Raw genomic sequence first — 21,192 nt, 5'->3', positions numbered from 1 at the left:
TGTAATGGTCGTAAGTGCAAGGACTAGTCGTAAGCAATGGTGGGATCCAGCCAGTTCACACCAGTTCGGGAGAAACGGTTGTTAACTTGTTGAGCAGTTTGGTGAACTGGTTGTTGGAAGAAATCATTAGGGCAGAGAGAACCGGTTGTTAAATTATTTGAATCTCACCACTGGATCAAACTCTGGTTATAAATTACTATGTTTAAGGCCGCTGTAACGGAATGGTTACCTGGCCAACTGAATGGACACTAAGTGAATGATTGTACGATGAGAACAACCTGTAAATGTATCTGAAAATGAGAACAAAAAACAGAAGCTTTTTCTAAAAAGAGACAGAAACTATCTGGAAATTGGAACAGTTTACTGTAGGGGTCCCCGAACTTGGCAACTTTAAGACTTGTGGACTTCAACTCCCAGAATTCTCCAGCCAACATAGAATTCTGGGAGTTGAAGTCCACAAGTCTTAAAGTTGCCAAGTTTGGAGACCCCTGGTTTGTATTTGTGTTTTGTATTTGTATTTATTTGATTTGTCAATCGCTTACAAGATACAGGTATAAGAATAAACATAGTTTTGAACACATGAGACAGATACTTATAAGAAAAATAAAAAGAAACAATAGGACAGGGACGGTAGGCACATTTTGGTGCACTTATGCAAGCCCCCTTCAGGCCTCTTAGGAAGGGATGAGGTCAATAGTAGACAGTCTAAGGTTAAAGTTTTGGGGGTTTAATGTAAGTGTGTGTTTCGGCATACTTCGGGAACTAGAAGTGATGTCTCACTAGGTAGCTCAGAAAGTCCACCCAAATTCTGGGTGAAAGTTTAACCAGTCATCATCATCTCTGCTCTCTAGGACCTCAAGAGCGGATCCTGGATCTTGGACTACTGTATCTGTATGCCAGACTATATATTAAACTAGGCAATCAGATCCACAGAGGCGAGAAGTTAAGCCTGAGGTTTGCAATACGAAAAGTCCTTTGCAACATAATAAGAAATGTCTATCTTATCTTGTATCACAGATTTCCATAATAATACATCTTTTCGAAATTCGAGCTTGTAATAATAAAGGAGACAGACAGAGAAAGAGACAGAGAGAGAGAGTGAGAGAAAGAGAGAGAGACAGCAATCTTAGGTTCTCGACCAACATGGTTATCCTTATTGGATCTTCTTATCAGTATCCATTTCCTCTTGAAGGACATTATTAAGGTTCTGTCTGGTTTTGGAAGCTGGCTATGAAGAACCATCCAGGAGAGATATTTCATATATTCCGTAATTGGGTAATTGTTCCGATCACATTGTAAGCAGCAATGAGAAAAGACGGTTATTAAATTTACTGGCCTGCAGAGCAGAGAGAAGCAAGGGAACTGACATGTAAACCAGATGTCAGTTCTGGAAGCCATTTTGGTTTTGGAAGCTTCGAGGCTGCCACATTCAATGCCTGGGAATTTGGGAGGGGGGGGTGTCAACTTGTAAAACATTCCTATGCCTGTTTCCAAGTTGCCATGAGAAAGGCGGGGGGGACGGACGGACCTGAAGGAGCATACGGCAAATAAAATCAGAAGCACATTCCAAGCTTATCTCACAAAGATTGTAACTTAGGCAGCCGGGTATTCTGCCCCCGAAAATCCTTTGTAGGAGAATGCGATTGATGACACCCAGCCCATGGATGTGTTTCGTTGGAGAATCTGAATTTTAATACCACCCAGAGGGTGGGGTGGGGGGTCATAGGTGATTGTAAATTACGTGTCTCGGAATTGGCTTCATACAGGGGATGCCAGCATGTCGCTTCTAATAAATCTTTTGAAGTTTTTTGAAGCTTGTCTCGAGACTCATGATTTAAATAGGGTGATCGCCAGAATCCAGACAGGGGGAATTCATAGTGGGATAGAAGAATAGACACAACAACATTCTTTCTCAGAGAGTCAAGGACAAGTTTCCCTGCACCTGGAGGGGAGTGACTGGAGGGGTGTCTCCAGTTGTTGTAGTTAGTCAGCAGCAGGTTCAGATGGCTGAGGAGAGCGAGGATTCAGATGAGGGGCCAGGACCATCAGGGAGTGGACTGCTGCTTCAGAGATTGTGGGGGCTGGCAGCAGCGATGAGGAGGTTCCCGAGGAGCCTGTGCCAAGAGCGTGTGCGCACAGGATTGCTTGGAAGAAAGAACAGTTACAACAGCACAGGTGACTCAGGAGTAAGGCTGCAAGGTAATGACCCCTCCTTCAAGAAGATAAAAGCCAGCTGTGAATGAACATATTTTGCAGAAGGCAAAAACGTTTTGAAACTCTAGCTTTGTGGACATTCCAGTTGGTATTTGCAAACTATTTTTTATCTGTTGTTTTTTTGGCAGGCTTGAAAAAACTTGGCAAGTCTCTTTCTTGTCAGAGCTAATTAGTTGGAAGCAACCTTTTATCTGTGAAGAAACAGGATTTTTAGCTGAAACATAAAAAGGTTATACTGCTGCCTTTCTCTTGTGTTTGCTCTCTTGGAACCAGGTTTGGGTCAGAACAGCAGTTGGGACGAAGATTGGATTGGACCGTGTGATGGACTGATGGACACAGGGGATGGATCTTGGATTTCTCCTTTGGGAAGGGAAAACACAGAACTCTCAGATTCGGGTTTTCCCCAATGTGCCAATAGGACGACTCTAATCAATGGAACTTTGAGGAATTGATTGTCTCGGAGTTTATTGGCTTGGAGTGGGTTAGTTGGAATGCTGACACCAGATTGTCTTTTTCATTCTCTGCAGCAATTTCTACCTTTCTGTCGGTCACTGGGGGGTCTCGCCTGCCCCTTCTCTTACCTTTTGCAACAGTTCAATTTCCTTCTGCTTTGAGTTGAGAATAGCCAAGGCCTGTTCATGCTCTAGTTCCAGCTGTTGCCGCCGTTCAGCAGCCTCTCGCATATGCTGGAAGACAAGAGGAAGGAGGACAACCACTGCAGATGAAGCTAGCAAGGCGTAGGGAGTCCTTGACTTACAAACAGAATTTCCATGGCTAAGCAAGACCATTTGGTTAAGGGTTAGGGCCCTTAAGAGTTAGAGGCGTGCTTGATTTTATGATTCGGCCACGGTTGTCCAGCAAATCCCTCCGACTGTTTTAAGGGAATCAAATGCTTGTTAAGAGAATCTGGCTTCTCACCTTGATTTTGCTGGTCTCTGTAAGGACCTGCCCAAGCTATTGTCTCGGGAAAGCATGACTCCCGAAACAATCTGAATTTGAAGAGGAACTTTTACTGAGAGAAAGCGGTTGCAGGGAAGTCAGGTGGAGCCTGCAAATCGATGCACGCAGCTCATTTTTCCCTTCAACCCCCACCCCACCCCATGTCCACCGGTGGCCAATAGGATGCCGCCAAGGTGTTTTGAGAACTCTCAGATGGGTGGTGATAATAGGCTTTCCTTGAATAACAGGCTGGAATTGGCTGAGAGGGAGAGTCTGTGCAGGTGGCCCATTCCCCCTCCCTAATTCCCAAGCGGTTGTCCCAAAGGTGCTTTTCCAAGAGGCAACTGGATTTCCTGGTTTTTCTTTGAAGACACTTTGCTTCTCATCCAAGAAGCTTCTTCAGCTCTGACTTGGATAAGAAGCGAAACGCTTTCGGAGAAAAACCAGGAAGTCCAGTTGCCTCTTGAAAAAGCACCTTTGGGACAACCATGACTTGGAGGACTGAGAACCTCCACGGACACCCCCAAATGGTTACAGCAAAAGTGAAAATATGCAAAGTCTTTATCATGCCTCTGTCAGCTGACAGGGAGTGGGAGTGTGGCTCTGTTGGCTGTGGAGGAAACTGGGGAAGGGCAAAGTCCAGCTGGGCAGAGCGGGGAAGAGGTAGAACAAGGGAGAGGGAGTTCAGAGGATGAACCAGGCCCACCCGCTCTTCATCCTAGGGCACACAGGGAAGAATGGAGAAGGGAGCAATGTGGGTTGCGTGGCTTATGGGGAGGAAAGGGCCCTGGTTCCCTTCATTCGGTACACCTGGGAAGAAAGTTTAAAAGAGATGCATGCTGAGTGCTGCATCTGCTGGGAACAAACGTGAGTTTATCTTGTGTTGACTTTGGCTATCTGTGTTCCTGGCATCCTCCCAATCGTGTTGAGTTATTGCTGTGCCTTCACATCTGGAATCCCTTCTCTTGCCCTGCCAGACTAATTACCTCCTCTTGCCGTGATTGGACTTATAGTTACAATTTTTGCTGACCATGTTTTGGACTTGATTCTCTGCAGCCAAAGGCTGATCCTAGGAGAGTTTTTCTCCAGCCCAGAAGGTAACCAGGACATTGGGGGCAAAGTTGGAGCTAATAAAGGGACTCCTACTGATTATTTGACTGTGTTGCCTTTGTGCCAAGCCCTGGGTCATCACAGTCTTCAATACATAAAGCTACCCCTCACTCCCCTTTAGAATGGCAGCTTGACAGTCTGAAATAGCGATCACGTGACCCCTGGACACTGAAATCCTCATAAACATACAGGTAAAAATCAAGGTCTCCTCTATCCAGCCATGTCTGACTTCAGGGGACAGTGTTTGGCTCAGTTTCTTGGCCGAGGTGATGTGGCTTTATGCCAAGGCACACAAAATGCTATTACTTTCCCACAGAAGTGGTACCTATTTATCTACTCTCTTTCACATGCTTTCAAACTGCTAGGTGTGCAGGAGCTGGAGCAAGGAATGGGAGCTCACCCCATACATGATGCCCGGGTCTCAAATCCTTTCTCAGCGTTTTTAACCGCCGAGCCATCGTGCCCTCTCATAAATACAGGTGGTTGCCCAATGCCCGAATTTTGATCACATGATTGTGAGGATCATTTGAAGTACAAGGATTGGTCGCTTTTTTTTTTTTTTTTTGCAGTGCCATTATAACTTTGACCAGTTGCTAATTGAAGGGTTTGTAAGTCGAGGATGGCCTGTACTTCCTTCTGCGAGGTTGCAAAGTTCTTGGTAGCAATATTCACCCTACCTTTAGGACTTGCTCTAAGTTCTCCAGTTTGGCTTGGAGATGGTGTTTCCCCCAGAGAGCCAAATCTCGTTCTTTGGTTACTACAGCAAGGACTTCTTTGAGCTGGTCATCGTTGTTTTACACCTTGAAAGCAAACAGGAAGGGAGGGGGTGAAAATGAGGGTAAAAACCACTTTCCATACTCAATAGTCCTGTCCACAGAAAAAGAAGGTGAACAATTGTTTCTGAGTAAGACGCCTTCTATTATTTATCCCCTAACCATAGGAGATATCAGAAGTTCTAGCGGTTTTATAGATTTTAAGGTGAGAGTCACAACAGACAATGCCCCGATCAAGGAACTAACATCTCAGGGAAACAATCAAAAAGTAAACAATGACCTAATCAAGGAATCGCCAAGATTACTCCTACCAAAACACTGATAGGGAAAGCAGTTGCATAGAAACAGAGAGCAAACCCCACTCCCTTCTAGCCCTGATGATGTTACCTAGTTGGGTAATGAAATGTCTGTAAAGCACCCAGCTCATAGAGCACCAAGGATGACATCCTCCTCCCCCTCCTCCTCCTCCTCCTCCTTCTCCTCCTCCTCCTCCTCCCAAACCCCACTCCTTTCTAGCACTCAGGATATTATCTAATTTGGCAACCATTCTCAAATAGCATCAAGGACCTCACAGTTGTTCTCCTCCTCCCTCTCCCCTCCCCGCTCCTCCTCCTTGTTCCCCCTCATCTTTCTTCTCCACTCCACAAAGCCCCCCCCTCCCTTCTAGCACTGATGATGTTGCCCTGTTGGGCAATGAAACATCTGCAAGAAAACAATCAATCTCAGATGGCATCAAGGACCTCACAGTCCTCCTCCTTCTCCTCCTCTTCCTCCTCCTCCTCTTTCTTCTCCACTCCGCAAACCCCCATCCTTTCTAGCACTGATGATGTTAGCCAACCAAGCTCAGAAAGCAGCGAGGACCCCACAAATGAGAAATGAAAGAGATCCAGATAGACATTGGTCCAAGGATGCTAGTTTTAGCCCCTGTATTTGGCTCTGGCAGTGTGTTGTGGTTAGCCGGCAGCAGGTATAGACTGAGGAGAGCAAGGATGCTCTCAGATGAGAGGCCAGGGCCATTAGGGAGTGGACTGCTGCCTTCAGAGATTGTGGGGGCTGGCAGCAGCAATGAGGAGTTTCCTGAGGAGCCTGTGCCAAGTGCATGCAGGGATGCTCGAAGGAAAGAGCAGCTGCAGCAGCACGGGTGACTCAGGAGTAAGGCTGCAAGGTAATAACCCCTCCTTCAAGAAGATAAAAGCCAGCTGTGAATTGTACGTTCTTTGCAGGAAGCAAAGACATTTTGAAACTCAGCTTCGTGGACATTGCAGTATCTTAAGTTGATATTTGAAGACTCTTATGTTGTGAAATATTTCTTATCTGTGATTATTGGCAGCCTCACACAGTTTTGGCGAGGCTTATGCTTATCAAAGTTAATTAGTTTGCAGCAGCCTTTTAACCGGGGATTCGTAAGAATCATTAAAAGGTTTCTGTTCCCTTTGGTTCGTGTTTGTTTTATTGGACAAGGTTTTGGGTCAGAACATAGTGACATTTGGTGGTGAAAGATGAGCCTGGCAGCATTTGGGCATCACAGAATTAAATTCACCAACTAAGAAGAAGAGTACAATGCAACGTGCCATCATCCTTCCAAAATTTTCAGGGCTTGGTTGCAGTCTTAAGCCAATTCAAATAAATTTGCCTCTGATTTTAAGGGACAGCCCCTTCCTTTAACTTAAAAGTAAATCCTCCTCTTGCAAATTCCCTAGTTGTACTGTAATTACCTTGGGTGATACGCTTGCATATTGGAAGTTCAAAGGGTCCTTTCCATCCCCAACATTTTTCAGTTCATTTTCCTGCAAGGAAAGGAAAAAGAGGGACTCAAACATTGCAGTGGCGTTTCGTTCAAATGTTGCCATTCAGGTTGGATGCTGCTGGGATAAAATGGAAAATACCACGTAAAGGTGGACTTATAAAAAAAAAAAAGCAAGGAAATTTGGGTGACAAATCCAGATGTGGTTAGAAAAAAAAATGGTTGGACATTTATAGAATTTAAACCAGGAATATTTCTATTAGGAATTATAATAGATGGTTATAGTAAAGGGTCAATATAGCTAATATTACATATTCTGACGGCAGCGAGAATGGTATACGTCCAGCAATGGAAAAGTGAAAACACTCCTTTTTAGAAAAGGAGATAATAAAGAAGAAATTAATTTGCGCAGAATTGGACAGATAAAAGTTAGAATTAAAACAAACAAACGAAGGGGAGACAGAATATTATGACGCATGGAACAGATATTATCAATAGCTGAAATTAAGAGGTGGAAGTCGGAACACGAAATAATTAGACTAAGTAGACCTGGAATAAGATATTATTATAAGTATTAGAATGAGTATGTTGGACAAAAATAATTGTACAAGACTAGCAATGTATAAGTACTATATATGTCTTTCACTTTGGTGTACATGGCGAAGAAAATGCCAGCATGGTCACACTGTGTTAGATATACCTATATGTAAATAATAAAAAATATTTTTAAAAATGCCATGTAAAGAAATGGAGGATTTTATTCCTTTATTTATTTGCATCCCACCTTTATTATTTTTACATATGACTCAACATATTCAACACACTTTCCTCCTATTTTCTCCACAACAGCAACCCAGTGAGGTGGGTTAGGCTGATACAGAGAGGGACTGGCCCAAAGTCACCCAGATTGCTTTCAAGCTAAGGTAGGACAAGAACTCCCAGTCTCCCGGTGATTGTCACAAAGTCATCCGACTTGCACTAGAACTTACCCTCTCCTGGTGATTGGCCCAAAGTCACCCAGCTGGTTTTCATGGCTAAGGTGGGGCGAGAACTCCTAGTCTCCTGGTGATTGGCACCCAACTGATTTTCAAAACTAAGGCAGGACTAGAACTCACCGTCTCCTGGTGATTGGCCCAAAATCACCCAGCTGGCTTGCAAAGCTAAAGCAGGACTAGAACTCACCATCTCCTGGTAATTGGCCCAAAGTCACCCAGCTGGTTTTCATAGCCTAGGCAGGACCAGAACTCACCATCTCCTGGTGATTGACCCAAAATCACCCAACCAGCTCTCATGCCTAAAACGAGACTTGAACCCACAGCCTCCTTGTTTCATGGCTAAGTGGGACTAGGCGAAGACTCATGGTCTGCTGGTCATTGGCGCAAAGGGATTCCTTTAACAAGTGCAACGATTCGCTGAAGGACCGTGGCAAAAGGCCTGACTAACCTTGCCTGGCTTAGAAATTCTAGTTCCAGTTGTGGTCCTTAGTTGAGGACTACCTGTACCAAAGGATCTCAGGCAGAATCTCCCAAGAGCTGTGCCTTCTGCATCTTCTCCAAGATATCTATCTTTAATAAAGCATCCGTGAGATAAAAGCAATTCATCAAAAAATGCAGTCTCTCCCCCTCCCTCCTTCCCTGTTTCTGCCTTGCAGCGCTCCTGCTTAATAAGAAATCAGTTCATTGAACTGTTACAACTAGCTAATATCCTGTGATCTCCGACAGGAAGAATGCAAAACAACAACAACAAACAAACAAAAAACCAGGATAGAACAAATGTAGGATTTTTTTGGAGTGGGTGGGTGGGTTTAAATAGAACAAGTTGCCTTTTAATTGAGTTTTGTGTTTTGTGGGGGGGAAGAGCCAAGCCAGCCTCTCTTCCAGGCCTGGAAATAAATGCAATTTAAAAAAAACAACACAGCGAGAGGAATAAAAATCTTTCAGGAAGGACAAGGCCACCAGTAAGCCAAAAAAGAAACAAAAAAAAGGAAAAGAAATTCAACCCACTCTTGTTTCTGAAGCCAGATTCTGTATCGCCTGGAGTCAAGCATCTCTTTTTGAATGTTTTATTTAGTTCACACGTCCTTGATGTATTTTGTTTCGTAGTTGAGAACACAGAAATGAATGAACCAAAAAACTTAGGCCAAGGGGGAGGCGGGGGGGAAAGTTATGTAAATGCCAGAGACCTTAAAATAAGCCAACTCAACAAAGGAGGAAGTCTGCGTCAGGTTGAAGTCGAACCGCACCAGAATGGGCAAACATCATTGAGAGTTGAACCAAAACTCTGTGTAGTCTTCTTTCCTTTCATCCCCCTTTCTGAATAATTTGCCACTGTGGGGTCCTTGGCGCTCTTGGAGCTTGGTGGTTTTCTTGCAGATGTTTCATCATTGCCTTGATGTTATCTAATTGGGTAATGAAACATCTGCAAACAAGTAACCAAGCTCAGAGACCACTGAAATCCCCACAACCCTCCTCCTCCTGATGTTCCTTCTCCTCCTCCATCCTCACTCACTTTTAGCACTGAGTATATTATCTAGTTGGGTAATGAAGTCTGCAAATCACCAACCAAACTCAGAAAGCACCAATAACCCCCACACCTCATCCTCCTCTTACTGTTACTCTTCCTCTTCCTCAAACCTCACTCCCTTCTAGCATGATATAAACATACACACAATTGAGTGAGTCCAGAAGTATTTTACCAGAAGAAGACTACATTCCTCTGTCCAGAATACCCACAGCACCAGACTTGAGATTCTAGACTTAGACAACCTTGAACTACTAGTTAGCTTTTTCTAAGATCTTCTGTTGAGTTGGTTCACCAACTCTGCCAAAAGAACCTGATCAGTTCTCTTAAATTTCTCTTTTAAATAGTGGTGATGACATACCTGGATTTGGGGGAACCTGCAAAATGTGGTCAAAAGGCAAGGAACCAGGGACATCCAGAAAGTGCCAGCTGTTAAAAGCCCAGGGAGGGTTCAGCTCAACCCTCCAAGACGGTTTTATTTTCCTCCCTTATGTATGACGGTTCAGAAACCATCTGCATTTTAAATAGCTCCATTCCACAATTAGATTCTTTCTTTCTTTTTAAAGATGCAAATTAAAACATGTCCTAATAAAAGAGTGCCAACACTGCAACCGATTGGAGTTTGTTCTTTAATGATAGCCTGAGAGCAGAGCATTTGATATGCAAAGGGTAAAAATAGCCACGAAGGAAATAAACAAACTGCCTGTCTAAGATTCAGAGCCACTGGCTCTTTGAACAGCAAGGGTTTTCTGCAATCAGAGTTCCTGGCAGGAAACGCTGCAGTTAAAGTACCATCGAACGAACCACCAGGTGGGCACATTCAAGGCTACCTAGGATATGCACCAAAAGACCGATCCAAGAGACTGACTAACCAGCATACCATTTCTCAGAGCATCTATCCAGATGTGCTTGGGACCTCGTGAATCCAGATAGAATAAACTTCCATTTCAACTTCATCACCCCCTGCAGTAACTTCCATCATTTAGCTATGCCTTCCCTCTATCAGCCTGTATCCCTTGAATAGAATAGAATATCAGAGTTGGAAGGGACCTTGGAGGTCTTCTAGTCCAACCGCCTGCTTAGGCAAAGGAAACCCTACACCACTTCAGACAAATGGTTATCCAACCTTTTTAAAAACTTCCAGTGTTGGAGAATTCGCAGTTTCTGGAGACAAATTATTCCACTGATTAATTGTTCTAACTGTCTGGAAATTTCTTAATTCTAGGTTGCTTCTCTCCTTGATTAGTTTCCATCCGTTGCGTCTTGTCCTGCCTTCTGGTGCTTTGGAGAATAGCTTGACTCCCTCTTCTTTGGGGCAGCCCCTGAGATATTGGAAGACTGCTCTCCTGTCTCTCCTAGTTATGTATCACCCCTAGGATGGGTGATACATAATTGTATTTCTTAGGGAAATCAACATCCTTCACCTGGAAAGCCAGTTGAGTCTAGTGGTTAAGACCCCAGGCTAGAAACTGGGAGACTGGGAGTTCTAGTCCCGCCTTAACCAGGAAAGCCAGCTAGGTGACTTTGCACCAATCACCCAGAGAAAATGCGTTCTAGTCCTTCCTTAGGTGTGAAAGAGTGACTTTGGGCCAACCGCTAGGAGACTGTGGGGTCTAGTCCCACCTTAGGTGTGAAAGCCAACTGGGGATGCCAACTAGGAGATGCTGAGTTCTAGTCTAGTAAGTGCTACTCTCCAAAGCACCTGAAGGCAGGACAAGAAGCAATGGATGGGAAACCAAACAAGGAGAGAAGCAACCTAGAACTGAGGAGGAATTTCCTGACAGTTAGAACAATTAATCAGTGGAACAATGTACCTCTAGAAATTGTAAATGTTCCAACACTGGAAGATTGTAAGAAGAGACTGGACAGCCATTTGTGTGACGTGGTGTAGGGTTTTCTGCCTAAGCAAGGGGTTGGACTAGAAGACTTCCAAGGTACCTTCCATCTATTCTATTCTATTCTATTCTATTCTATTCTATTCTATTCTATTCTATTCTATTCTATTCTATTCCTTCTTTAGACATGAAATCTAGTTACTAAATTAATCCCTTCTCTGATTTCAGGCATCGAAGGCATAAATTAGCCAGATATTGCTACCTGCCGTAACACGTCTAAAGGTGGACGATTCCATACAGATGTCCTTTTGTCTTCTCATTAAACTTCCCAAAGAATCTGGGGATTTCAAGGGCCAAAGACTGGAATTAAATATGTCAGGTTAGACACCACCAATCTGGTTCCCTTCAGTTACCCTGGGCTGCAGTTGTATCCCAGGGGATTCCTTCCACTGCTAATCCAATCTATTTAATGAAACTGATTAAAAGTAGAGTAAGTGGAAAGCTGATGGCAATCCAAAATGAAAAATTGGAGATGCCCTCTCCTCCATACATATCCTCCTAACGGGAAGCGGGTGGACTCTTTCTTATCTGCAGAACTACATCCCAAAGGGTGTATAAAACACATAGAAGAGATATATTACCACAAATGTATCTCCTCTGGTTCTTTTTAATCAACTTCCTGACATTCCCATAGCTTTCTACCTTGCCACAAATGAACGTTTGTCTCAGCTTGACAAATGAATAACTATACTTATTATCGAGAAAGTCCTTTCAATTTTAAACACTTGATAGATGTTAAACTGGGTTAACCTACAAGTTGATATTAATTAGATAGCATGCAGAGGGCACACTTTTTAAAAAAATTTTTTAGAGTAGAGTAGGAAGCACCCTTTTCAACTCTTTTCTTCCCTGCAGGAATTAAAATAGGGGAAATCCCTCAAAGAAAGTAACTGGACTTTTTTCTTTCTGTTTCATAGTACATTTGCCCATAAAGATGACAGAATTATAACAAGTAATAAGGAAATACAAAAGGGTGGATGCGCATTCTTCTATCCAAAGGCAAGCTTGTTGGTCAACTTACAATGATCATTGTTCTTAAAGATGTAGAGCCACTCCCAACGTTTGATAGTGCTGGACATTACAGTAGAGACCCCCACAATTGTAAGCTGAAATGCTAGATGGGGAGGAAATGCATTTTTATAGAAAAATCTTAACTGAAGTCCCTCTCCCTCTTACTTTTTTTTATTTTTAATCTTCTATAAGGAGATGTTTCCTACAGGCATCAAGAAAGCTGGAGCAGAATGAATTTAAGCTTTTTGTGAGACCAGATGAAGCAGGCTCCCTTACAAGATGGGTGTTGGTGTTAGTGTTGGTGCTGATAGTGGAGGGGGAGAAGGAGAAAGAGGAGGAGGGGAAGAGGAAGAGGAGAAAAAGAAGAGGAGGAGGAGGAGGAGGAGGAGGAGAAGGAGAAGGAGAAGAAGAAGAAGAAGAAGAAGAAGAAGAAGAAGAAGAAGAAGAAGAAGAAGAAGAAGAAGAAGAAGAAGAAGAAGAAGAAGAAGAAGAAGCATATGAAAATGAGTGAAAACTCCACCTGTGAATCTACAGAGCTTGACACAGTAACCAGATCCAAATCAACCCAAAGAAGGAAACAGCTTGGCTTTAATCCCATCCCCTTCATCTTTACTTCTTGCGTGGAGGTTGGAATTTTAAAGAGGAAAATCCATTCTCAAAATTTGGCCTGATTGCCACAGGCAAAAAGAGAGTCATAAGAGGTGAGCAAACCTGGAGACGAACAGCCATTGTCAGGACAATAGCCTCCCGTGTTTAAGGAATTTTGGTCCTGTCTTTTCAAGCGGAGGAAATAGAGTTCTAAAATTAATTTGGAGGATCATCAAGAGCTCAATTTCCCCAGAGATTTACAAAGATTCAATCTTCCAGATCTGGATTGCTTCCTCTAGGGGTTGCTTCCAGCTGCTAAAAGACACAAGTACTCAACGTGTCTTTCACTAAGCTGGCTGAATTTGTCACCTTGGATTGGGGGTGGGTAGGAGAAGACTCGAGGAAGTTGGACACCCAACACCCCAACTTGAGAGAACATTCAACGGCCACCCTGGGTGGCATTTGTGTTGCTACGTTAATTATTGCACAGCTAGGGATTAAGTCTTCTAGCTTGGCCTTTACTTAATGAGCAAGCGGTGGGGATCTGGACTCATATATTAGTAATCAAAGATGTTTCAAAACGTCGTGACAGAGGTATATTTAACAAACGCGTGCACCGCATGGCGTAGGGACCTCTGCTTTTCTTTCAATATTTTCTTTTCAACCCAAAGATGATCTTGTCAGAAGAAGTTGGTTAAGCTAACACAGCAACCCTTCTCTCCTTTAGCCGTATTCTTGAAGTTGAATTCAATTCTTTCCCAAACTGAAGAAAACCTCTGGACATTTCAACTGAATATGCAGGAAAGCTTGGTGCAAAATCAACATTTTAGCCACTCCTCAACCCCTGCATGATACTGACCCACCGTAAGGAAGAAACGCGTCAATGTTTTATAGAATAGAACAGAATAACAAAGTTGGAAGGGACCTTGGAGAGGTCTTATTTTCCTGTAATAGAGAGGGTCGAGAGTCAATTCCTTCTTTTCCTTTCCTTTTCTTATCTTTCCTCACTTCTCTTTCCCCCTTTCCTTCTGCCCCCCCACCCCGCCGCTTTTCTATTTACTTTATATTTTATAATACTTTCTAACATGGTTGAGTGGAAGAAAAGAAAGAACCCTGTCGAACCATTCGTCAAAACAAGTTGATAAGTTTAGATTATTCCTGTTAGCTGTGCAATGTGCCAATATTTATTTATTTTTATTATTTATTTCTTTGTCGAGCATGTATTAGATAACAGATATAAATATAAACATGATTATTAATGAAATGGATATGAATAAAGAGAACATTAGGACAGGGGCAGTAGGTACATTGGTGCGCTTATGCACGCCCCTTACAGACCTCTTAGGAAGTGGGTGAGGTCAACAGTTGACAGTCTAAGGTTAAAATTTTGGGGGTTTGGGGAAGAAACCACAGAGTCAGGTAGAGTATTCCAGACATGGACCACTCTGTTGCTGAAGACAAAGCAATTTGCTTGTTGAATTCTGGGAATCAGGTAGGGGCTGGATCCCTGTTTCGGAGCTGATCTACCACCGCAATAAATGCATTCTACTTTTTTATTCCCACAGCCAAGCAAGACGAAGAAGGTGCTGGCAGGACATTGTTGAAAGACGGCAAAGAACGCCTCCCTCGTAAAGGGGCCACAAGAGGAAAGCAATACATGGAAAGCAATGAAGTTGCAAAACTTACCTGCCCAAATATCCTCCTGAAAGGTGGGTGCGGAGCAACCTCTGAGCGGTGTTGGCGCGGCTAACCCAAGAGGAATCAAGAAGGGTGCCAGGAAGCGCCGAATCCTTAAACGGCGGCTTTAAACAATTGCTACGGAAAACCGTGTCTGGTCTTGTGGCTTTGCTTCTCCACCCAGCTCCCCACATGGTTTCCTCCATATAAACAGCCCCTCCCCTCCCAAGGGTTAGACCTCCTGCTCTGGTGCAGGGTGCCTGCTGTTAAATTTAAATTAATTTTCCTGCCTGGTTGGGGTTGACCTTTCTGGTAAGTGCCTGGAAACAACATATTAGTTGCCTGGGGGCTGGGGAGAGAGTTAGGGCAGGGAGAGAGAAATCCACACATTCGCACCAGCACGTACACATACACACACAGAGAGAGACATTTGCAAAAGTCGAAACTTTTAAGCTCTGTTGCAGCCATTGGTCGGTGCAATATTTAAAAAGTTATCTAGTCCTTCATAACACGTCTCAAGGAATTGGGGCGATGGTGGTTTGGGAATCCTCAGTTCAACGTCGCTTCTTTGCAATGCCTAAAATTCAGTCCAGTCTGGTCCAGTAGAGGACTGGAGGCTAAAACATACAATGAATGGATGCAGGAACTGGGCATGGCTAGTCTAGTGATAGGAAGGATGAGGGGTAAGAAGATAGCAGTCTTCCAATCTTTGAGGGGCTGCCCCAGAGATGAGGAGGTTGATCCAAAGCAGGGGTCTCCAACCTTGACGACTTTAAGACTTGTGGATTTTAGCTCCCAGAATTCCTCAGCTAGATTTGCTGGTTGAGGAATTCTGGGAGTTGAAGTCCACAAGTCTTAAAGTTGCCAAGATTGGAGACCCCTGCTCCAAAGCATTTGAAGGCAAGAAAAGAAGCGACAGATGGAAACTAATCAAGGAGAGAAGCAACCTAGAACTAAGGAGGAATTTCCTGGCAATTAGAACAATTAATCAGAGAAACAGCTTGCCTCCAGAAGTTGTAAATGCTCCAACACTGGAAGTTTTTAAGAAGAGATTGGACAGCTACTTCTCTGGAATCGTATAGGGTCTCCTGCTTGAGCAGTGGGTTGGACTAGAAGACCTCTAAGGCCCCTTCCAGTTCTGTTATGCTGTTATTGTAACTAATCAAAATATTGTCGCATGGGCTGTGCAAAGGATCAACCCTTCCATTCTATCTTTATTCACAGTTGCACACATTTCCTTTTAAATTTGGTCAAATATTGTACGTGCTTTCTGTACCTTTATAAACCCACAACAAGAAGCAAGGATCTATTGAGAAGAAAGAGGCACGCCTCTTTAAAAAGTAGCTTTTGGTTAGACAAAACTGTGTGTTTATTTGAAACTGTATTTATTTGGCTGTTCCCTAAATCCGTAGTGATGCAGTGAAGTGACTCAATAAATCCATTAAATTCTTACACTGAATCAACAACTCATCCTTTAATTGGACAAGTTTCTGTCTCCGTTAATAATACAAACCCTCTCTTTCTTTTACAAGACAGATTTTTTTGTTGTTGTTAATCTTTCCCTGAACTGAGGAAACAATTACTGATCCTGGGGTTCGTTCTCTCTAGCCTAGGGAGAGAGCATTTAGAAAACTCGCCCCTTTTCCTAAGCAGAGACGATCAAGTCAGTTTCCTCCAAAAAGAACTGACATTCCCTGTCAACTGTCTCCAATTTAATTGCCCAAACTAGCACACGCAGATGATGATTACAAAAAAAAAAAAAAATGATACTGGAGGCAAAGGCTGTCAGGTTTTAATTGTTTAAAAATAAAATAATAGCATTACCCTTGAAGAATTAACAGAATGGAAAAAGAGAGGCTGGCAATTCTAATCAAGGTAAGGAGAGTGGTTCATGGTGTCCCAGGCATGATGTTCCCCATGGTTTGGGGAATACCAAAATGGCTGAATACCCTGAGCAAGGCTGGAAATAAGGAACAATTTCTTGACAGTGAGGACAATTACTCAGTGGAACGACTTGCTTCTGGAAGGGTGGGTGCTCCATCACTGGAGGTTTTCAAGTACAGACATTGGACAGCCATTTGTCCAGAATGGTAATAGGGTCTCCTGCTTGAGCAGGGGGTTGGACTAGAAGACCTTCATGGTCCCTTCCAATGCTATAATTCTATGTTCCTATTGCAAGTCTCAGAATGAGGGGATGGGGAAATCTCCACTCTGGAAACTCAGCAGATACATAGGTTCATTTTGAGGCATATAATCCAAAGAAAACCTGGGGTGATTTGGGTGAATCCAACTAATTAAAGTACTAAATCAGTTTTATTGGATTCTCAGAGAGAGGGAACTTGACAAGGCAACTAACACTATGTTTTCAAGGACATGTGGTGCCTTCGTCAACATGGACAGCTCCAACACGGAATGTGCCATCCGTTAATTGTGTCTTAAGGAACTTCAGCACCCTGGAGAGCAACCTTCTTTCTCCGCTCTTCCCTTTGGTGCTGAACCAGCTTCCGTCTATCGTGGTTTGTGTTTTGTTTGGGGGTTTGCTTTCTGTTCGTTTGTTTTGAGAAACTTTGCAATAACAGATACCAATTAGGATAGAGAAGAAAAGAAGAAGGCAAGACTCTGTGTCTTCTTCTTCTTCCAAAGGGCTGGAAGACAAAATGAAAGAGAGACGTACATGCTTGATGGAGCAAACAACCAACATTTAAAACCTGCAGGAGTTTAATTTGGGAGCACAAACCAAGCGGAGCTGTGTATTTTCAGCCACATCTGCGTGGTAAAAAAGATCAGACCAAACTGGGATGAGGAACAGAAAAGAGACAGTCCAGAGGATAAAGAGTAGCTCTTTTCATTTAAAAAAAAAAAAAAAAGGAATGGCTTTTGCAAAAACAAGGTTTTTGGGATGACCGATGTTTTTGTATTTAGAAATGGAGAGAAAGGCATCGTCTTCTTCTCTTCAATCCCAAAGTTGTCCCAAAGGCGCTTTTTTTCAAGAGGCAACTGGATATTCTGATTTTTCTTGGAAGACGTTTCGCTTCTCATCCCACAAAGCTTCTTCAGCTCTGACTTGGATGGTGGGAATGGAAGGATTTCAATGAAAGTCCAAGCTAAAGAAGCTTCTTGGGGGAGAAGCGAAATGTCTTCACAAGAGAAACCAGAGAGTCCAGTTGCCTCTTGAAAAAGCACCCTTGGGACAACCATGCCCTGGAGGACCGAGACTCTCCGTAGACAATCCCAAAGTCAGATTCCCGCAATATGAGTGGGGAATACATTTGGGGGAATGACAAAACAACACAACTCTTTCCCCAGGCAATTCATTTTCTTGGGAAAGAAGGAGGAGGCTGTCCCATTCCTTCTCAACAATTCAAGGTACACTCACTTCCAAATGTAACCCAAATTTTGTTTCTAAGTTTGAGAGAGAACTTATCACATCCTCTTTTCTTTCCGCCCTGGCAAATGTCACCTCCTCCTAAATGGATCTGGAATTGAATTGGAGAGAACACAACATTAGATACCCCTTCCTCCGCCTCCCCTTGGCATCTCTGTTATGTAATCATTGAGCACTGTTCTATTTCATGGAGAAAACAATTCCTGCAAGCGTTTGTCTGCTCGAGAATATTTATCTCCCTTTGGGGAGTTCTGGATCTTGTTACTGAAAAGCTCTTATTTCGTTAAGACGTAGGAGACCAGCAAGAATCATGAAAGATCTAAGAGTTTGGAAGAGAACTCGGTCACTAGGGGGTTGCAGGAGAAATCTGGTCCCAGATATGGAAGGAGGAGGAGCTTGGTCATGCTGCTCTGGACACCATCTTGGCTTTCTTGCCCATACTCTGAAGACCATGCTGCCCGTAAGGATGAAGGCACAAAGATTTCTCAGCTGTTTCAGGCACAGGAAGAAGAAGGAGAGAATAGGGAAAGTGTCTATCCTCTCAGCAGACTTGGCCAGTTTCTCAGCATGATCTTCTTTATAAAATAGTTCTGCTTTCAGGTTTTCTAGCATTACAGTGGCTATAGGGATGGATGGATGGATGGGTGGGTGGTAGGTAGATCAATGGCTGTATAAATGATCAAATGGGTAAATGTATATATGTATGTATGCATGCATGCATGTATACAGGGTGGACAATAGATAGGATGGACAATAGATAGATGATAGATAATGTTGATAGATGATTGGTAGGTAGATAAAGATACCCTATGTATGTAGGTAGATATAGATGATTAGATAGATAGATAGATAGATAGATAGATAGAAAGAAAGAAAGAAAGAAAGAAAGAAAGAAAGAAAGAAAGAAAGAAAGAAAGAAAGAAAGAAAGAAAAAAGACAGAATCAGACAGATACTGTAGATACTTAAGAATGATCAAAGTGGATCCACAACAAAGTTCCTGAAACGTTGGCATATCTTCTTGCCTCTTGAACATGTTTAAGGACGTGGGCATTTTGACATAATGTAACTCCAGTTGGTGGTATCTGTGGTTGATGCCTACAAAGAAACTGTGTCTGCAGTTGGTGAACTAGACAGAACAATCACTCAAAATGAAGTTTTGTATGTTGTTGTTGTTTTTGAAGCCAATTGCATCAACCTTGATGGATGATGTGACATCAAGGGGTTTGTCAACTCTTAGCCAATGTTTAAATTTGAGCTTTGTTTTTTATTGTTGCAAGCTGGATAAAGAGGCAGAAATGCTTTTCTTTCCTGCTGTACTGCAGTATCATAAATCTTGCACAGCCATTGCCTATAAGATCCTGAAATAGAAGGACTAGAGAACGGCCAGTCAAGGAAGATGAGATCACTCTCCTGTATATATATATATCCCTATTGTAGTAGATTTAGGAATCTGGCCAAAATTCAGATTTGCTGGTTGGTGAAGAACAGCTGATAGAAACTGCCAGATTAGTGGCTTTGCTAGTTCCTTTAGTTAGTTTTTGCCCTCTTCTTAGTCTTTAGTTAGTCTTTGCCCTCCACAAGTCTTAAAGTTGCATAAAAATAAAGGAGAAGGAAGAAACTGAATACTTTTTAACTTTGTTAAAATATGAATACTTTGTTTTACCAATGATTAACTAACAGAAACAGAGATTAGAAATCAAAGAGATTAAGGGAATGATTAATTATGGAAGGAAAGCTTTCTAGTATGGATAAGCCAAGGTTACTATTATTATGTGATTATTATCAATGATATGTATATTATGATGATGATTATGCTTATCGTCTTGTTGCTGTTCAGAACTAACTGTACTCAGACGCTGTTCATATAGAGATTGAGTTTTTTTCTCTTTATTAAAGGAAAATGTATGCAAAATGCCACTCACGCATCATCATAAAATCTCCAGGACCGTAAAGCCTGCAAACTTGAAATTCAGCACGTATGTTCCTTCTAGGTGCTCACTAAGAAAGGATTTTTCAAAATTACCATCACAGCATTAGTATTTCCTATATTATTAGCATGCTCTGATGCTAAGGAGTTCTACTCCCCCTCCCTACCTGAAAAGAAATCTCTTTCAAATGCAAAACACAAGCAGAGAGGAGTTTCAATTTCGGAGCACCAAGTAGCTTTAATACAGAACAGTTGAGCTAAGCCACGCCCAGGCTCCTTGCTGTCTCCTTCTTGCTCACACAGCAAAGACCATTTCAGTTTCCAAACAGCCCTCAACTCTCTCACACACTGACAGGACACTAGCCATATGAATACTGATTTTTTAAAACTACCGGTTCTGTGGGCGTGGCTTGGGAGGGCGTGGCTTGGTGGGCGTGGCAGGGGAAGGATACTGTAAAATCTCCAGTCAGGGGTGGTATTTGCCAGTTCTCCCCACTATTCAAAATTTCTGCTACCGGTTCTCCAGAACTGGTCAGAACTGCTGAATACACTTATGGTTCACACCGACTATGTCTTGACTTTTTTGAGGTCTAGAAGGAGAGTCCTACTTTCTATCGGATAGCTTATATTTTACCTGTAGAAATAACATCTCTTGCAAAACTCTTTATCAGTCTCCTCTTCCCAGAAGAGAAGCTTCAAGCCTGGGGGAAAAAATTCAGAAGCAAAGAGATTTCAAAATCTGCCTATTCCAGCATCAGCTCTCAGGCTAATGATTAAAAAAACAAAACAAAATCGATGTTCTCATTTCCTGCTGTGCCGGCAACATTAACACTGCAATCTGGTTACCTGCTGTAATCACAGCCAAACTCAATTACCCTCCTTAAGCAAACAACGCAGCAGAAAGGCCACGAAATGTCAAAAATTTATTTCCACCACTTCTGTCCCTCTGAATTTTGAGCTCCCGGGTCCAGATCCAAATGGGGAAAGAGCCCATTTAGAATTTGCCTCTCAAAAATTAAATGACTCCCAGGATTAGAGATCAATAAATAGGCCACGTAAGACTTCGTTCTTTCAAGGAACTACCAAGAAAGAAACCAACACTCCCATCGACAGTGACGGGGGAAGCCACTTGTCTATAAACAGAGAGTAAAACCCCAATCCCTTCTAGCACTGATCATATTGCCTAGTTGGCTCATGAAATGTCTGCAAAAAAACCCCAAGTTCAGAGAGCACCAATGACCCCACAGTCATTATTCCTCCTCCTCCTCCTCCTCCTCCTCCTCTCCCTCCCTCCCTCCTCTCTGCAAACCCCATTCCCTTCTAGCACTGATCATATTGCCTAGTTGGCTCATGAAATGTCTGCAACAAAAACCCAAGTTCAGAGAGCACCAATGACCCCACAGTCATT

General features: G+C 42.9%; 1 protein-coding gene across 9 annotated transcripts in view; it reads right to left on the bottom strand.

Moving 5' to 3' along the window:
• RIMBP2 (RIMS binding protein 2) overlaps nucleotides 1–21,192 on the bottom strand; it is an 85,553-nt gene that overhangs the window by 44,745 nt on the left and 19,616 nt on the right. For all 9 annotated transcript variants that reach the window (XM_087913459.1, XM_087913454.1, XM_087913456.1 and 6 more), the window contains exons 3-5: nucleotides 6,752–6,823; nucleotides 4,941–5,063; nucleotides 2,796–2,900 (exon numbers count right to left, since the gene is read on the bottom strand). In XM_087913459.1, the coding sequence (XP_087769585.1) occupies nucleotides 2,796–2,897 (102 nt within the window). In that variant the 5' untranslated portion in view covers nucleotides 2,898–2,900; nucleotides 4,941–5,063; nucleotides 6,752–6,823. The remainder of the gene's footprint in view (nucleotides 1–2,795; nucleotides 2,901–4,940; nucleotides 5,064–6,751; nucleotides 6,824–21,192) is intronic.

The sequence above is a fragment of the Pseudonaja textilis genome, chromosome 15, assembly GCF_049901715.1.
Source record: "Pseudonaja textilis isolate UNSWEBS1 chromosome 15, rPseTex1.2, whole genome shotgun sequence".
Lineage (NCBI taxonomy): Eukaryota > Metazoa > Chordata > Lepidosauria > Squamata > Elapidae > Pseudonaja > Pseudonaja textilis.
Note: the sequence above shows the minus strand (reverse complement) of the source record. Positions and strands in the feature narration are given on the sequence as shown.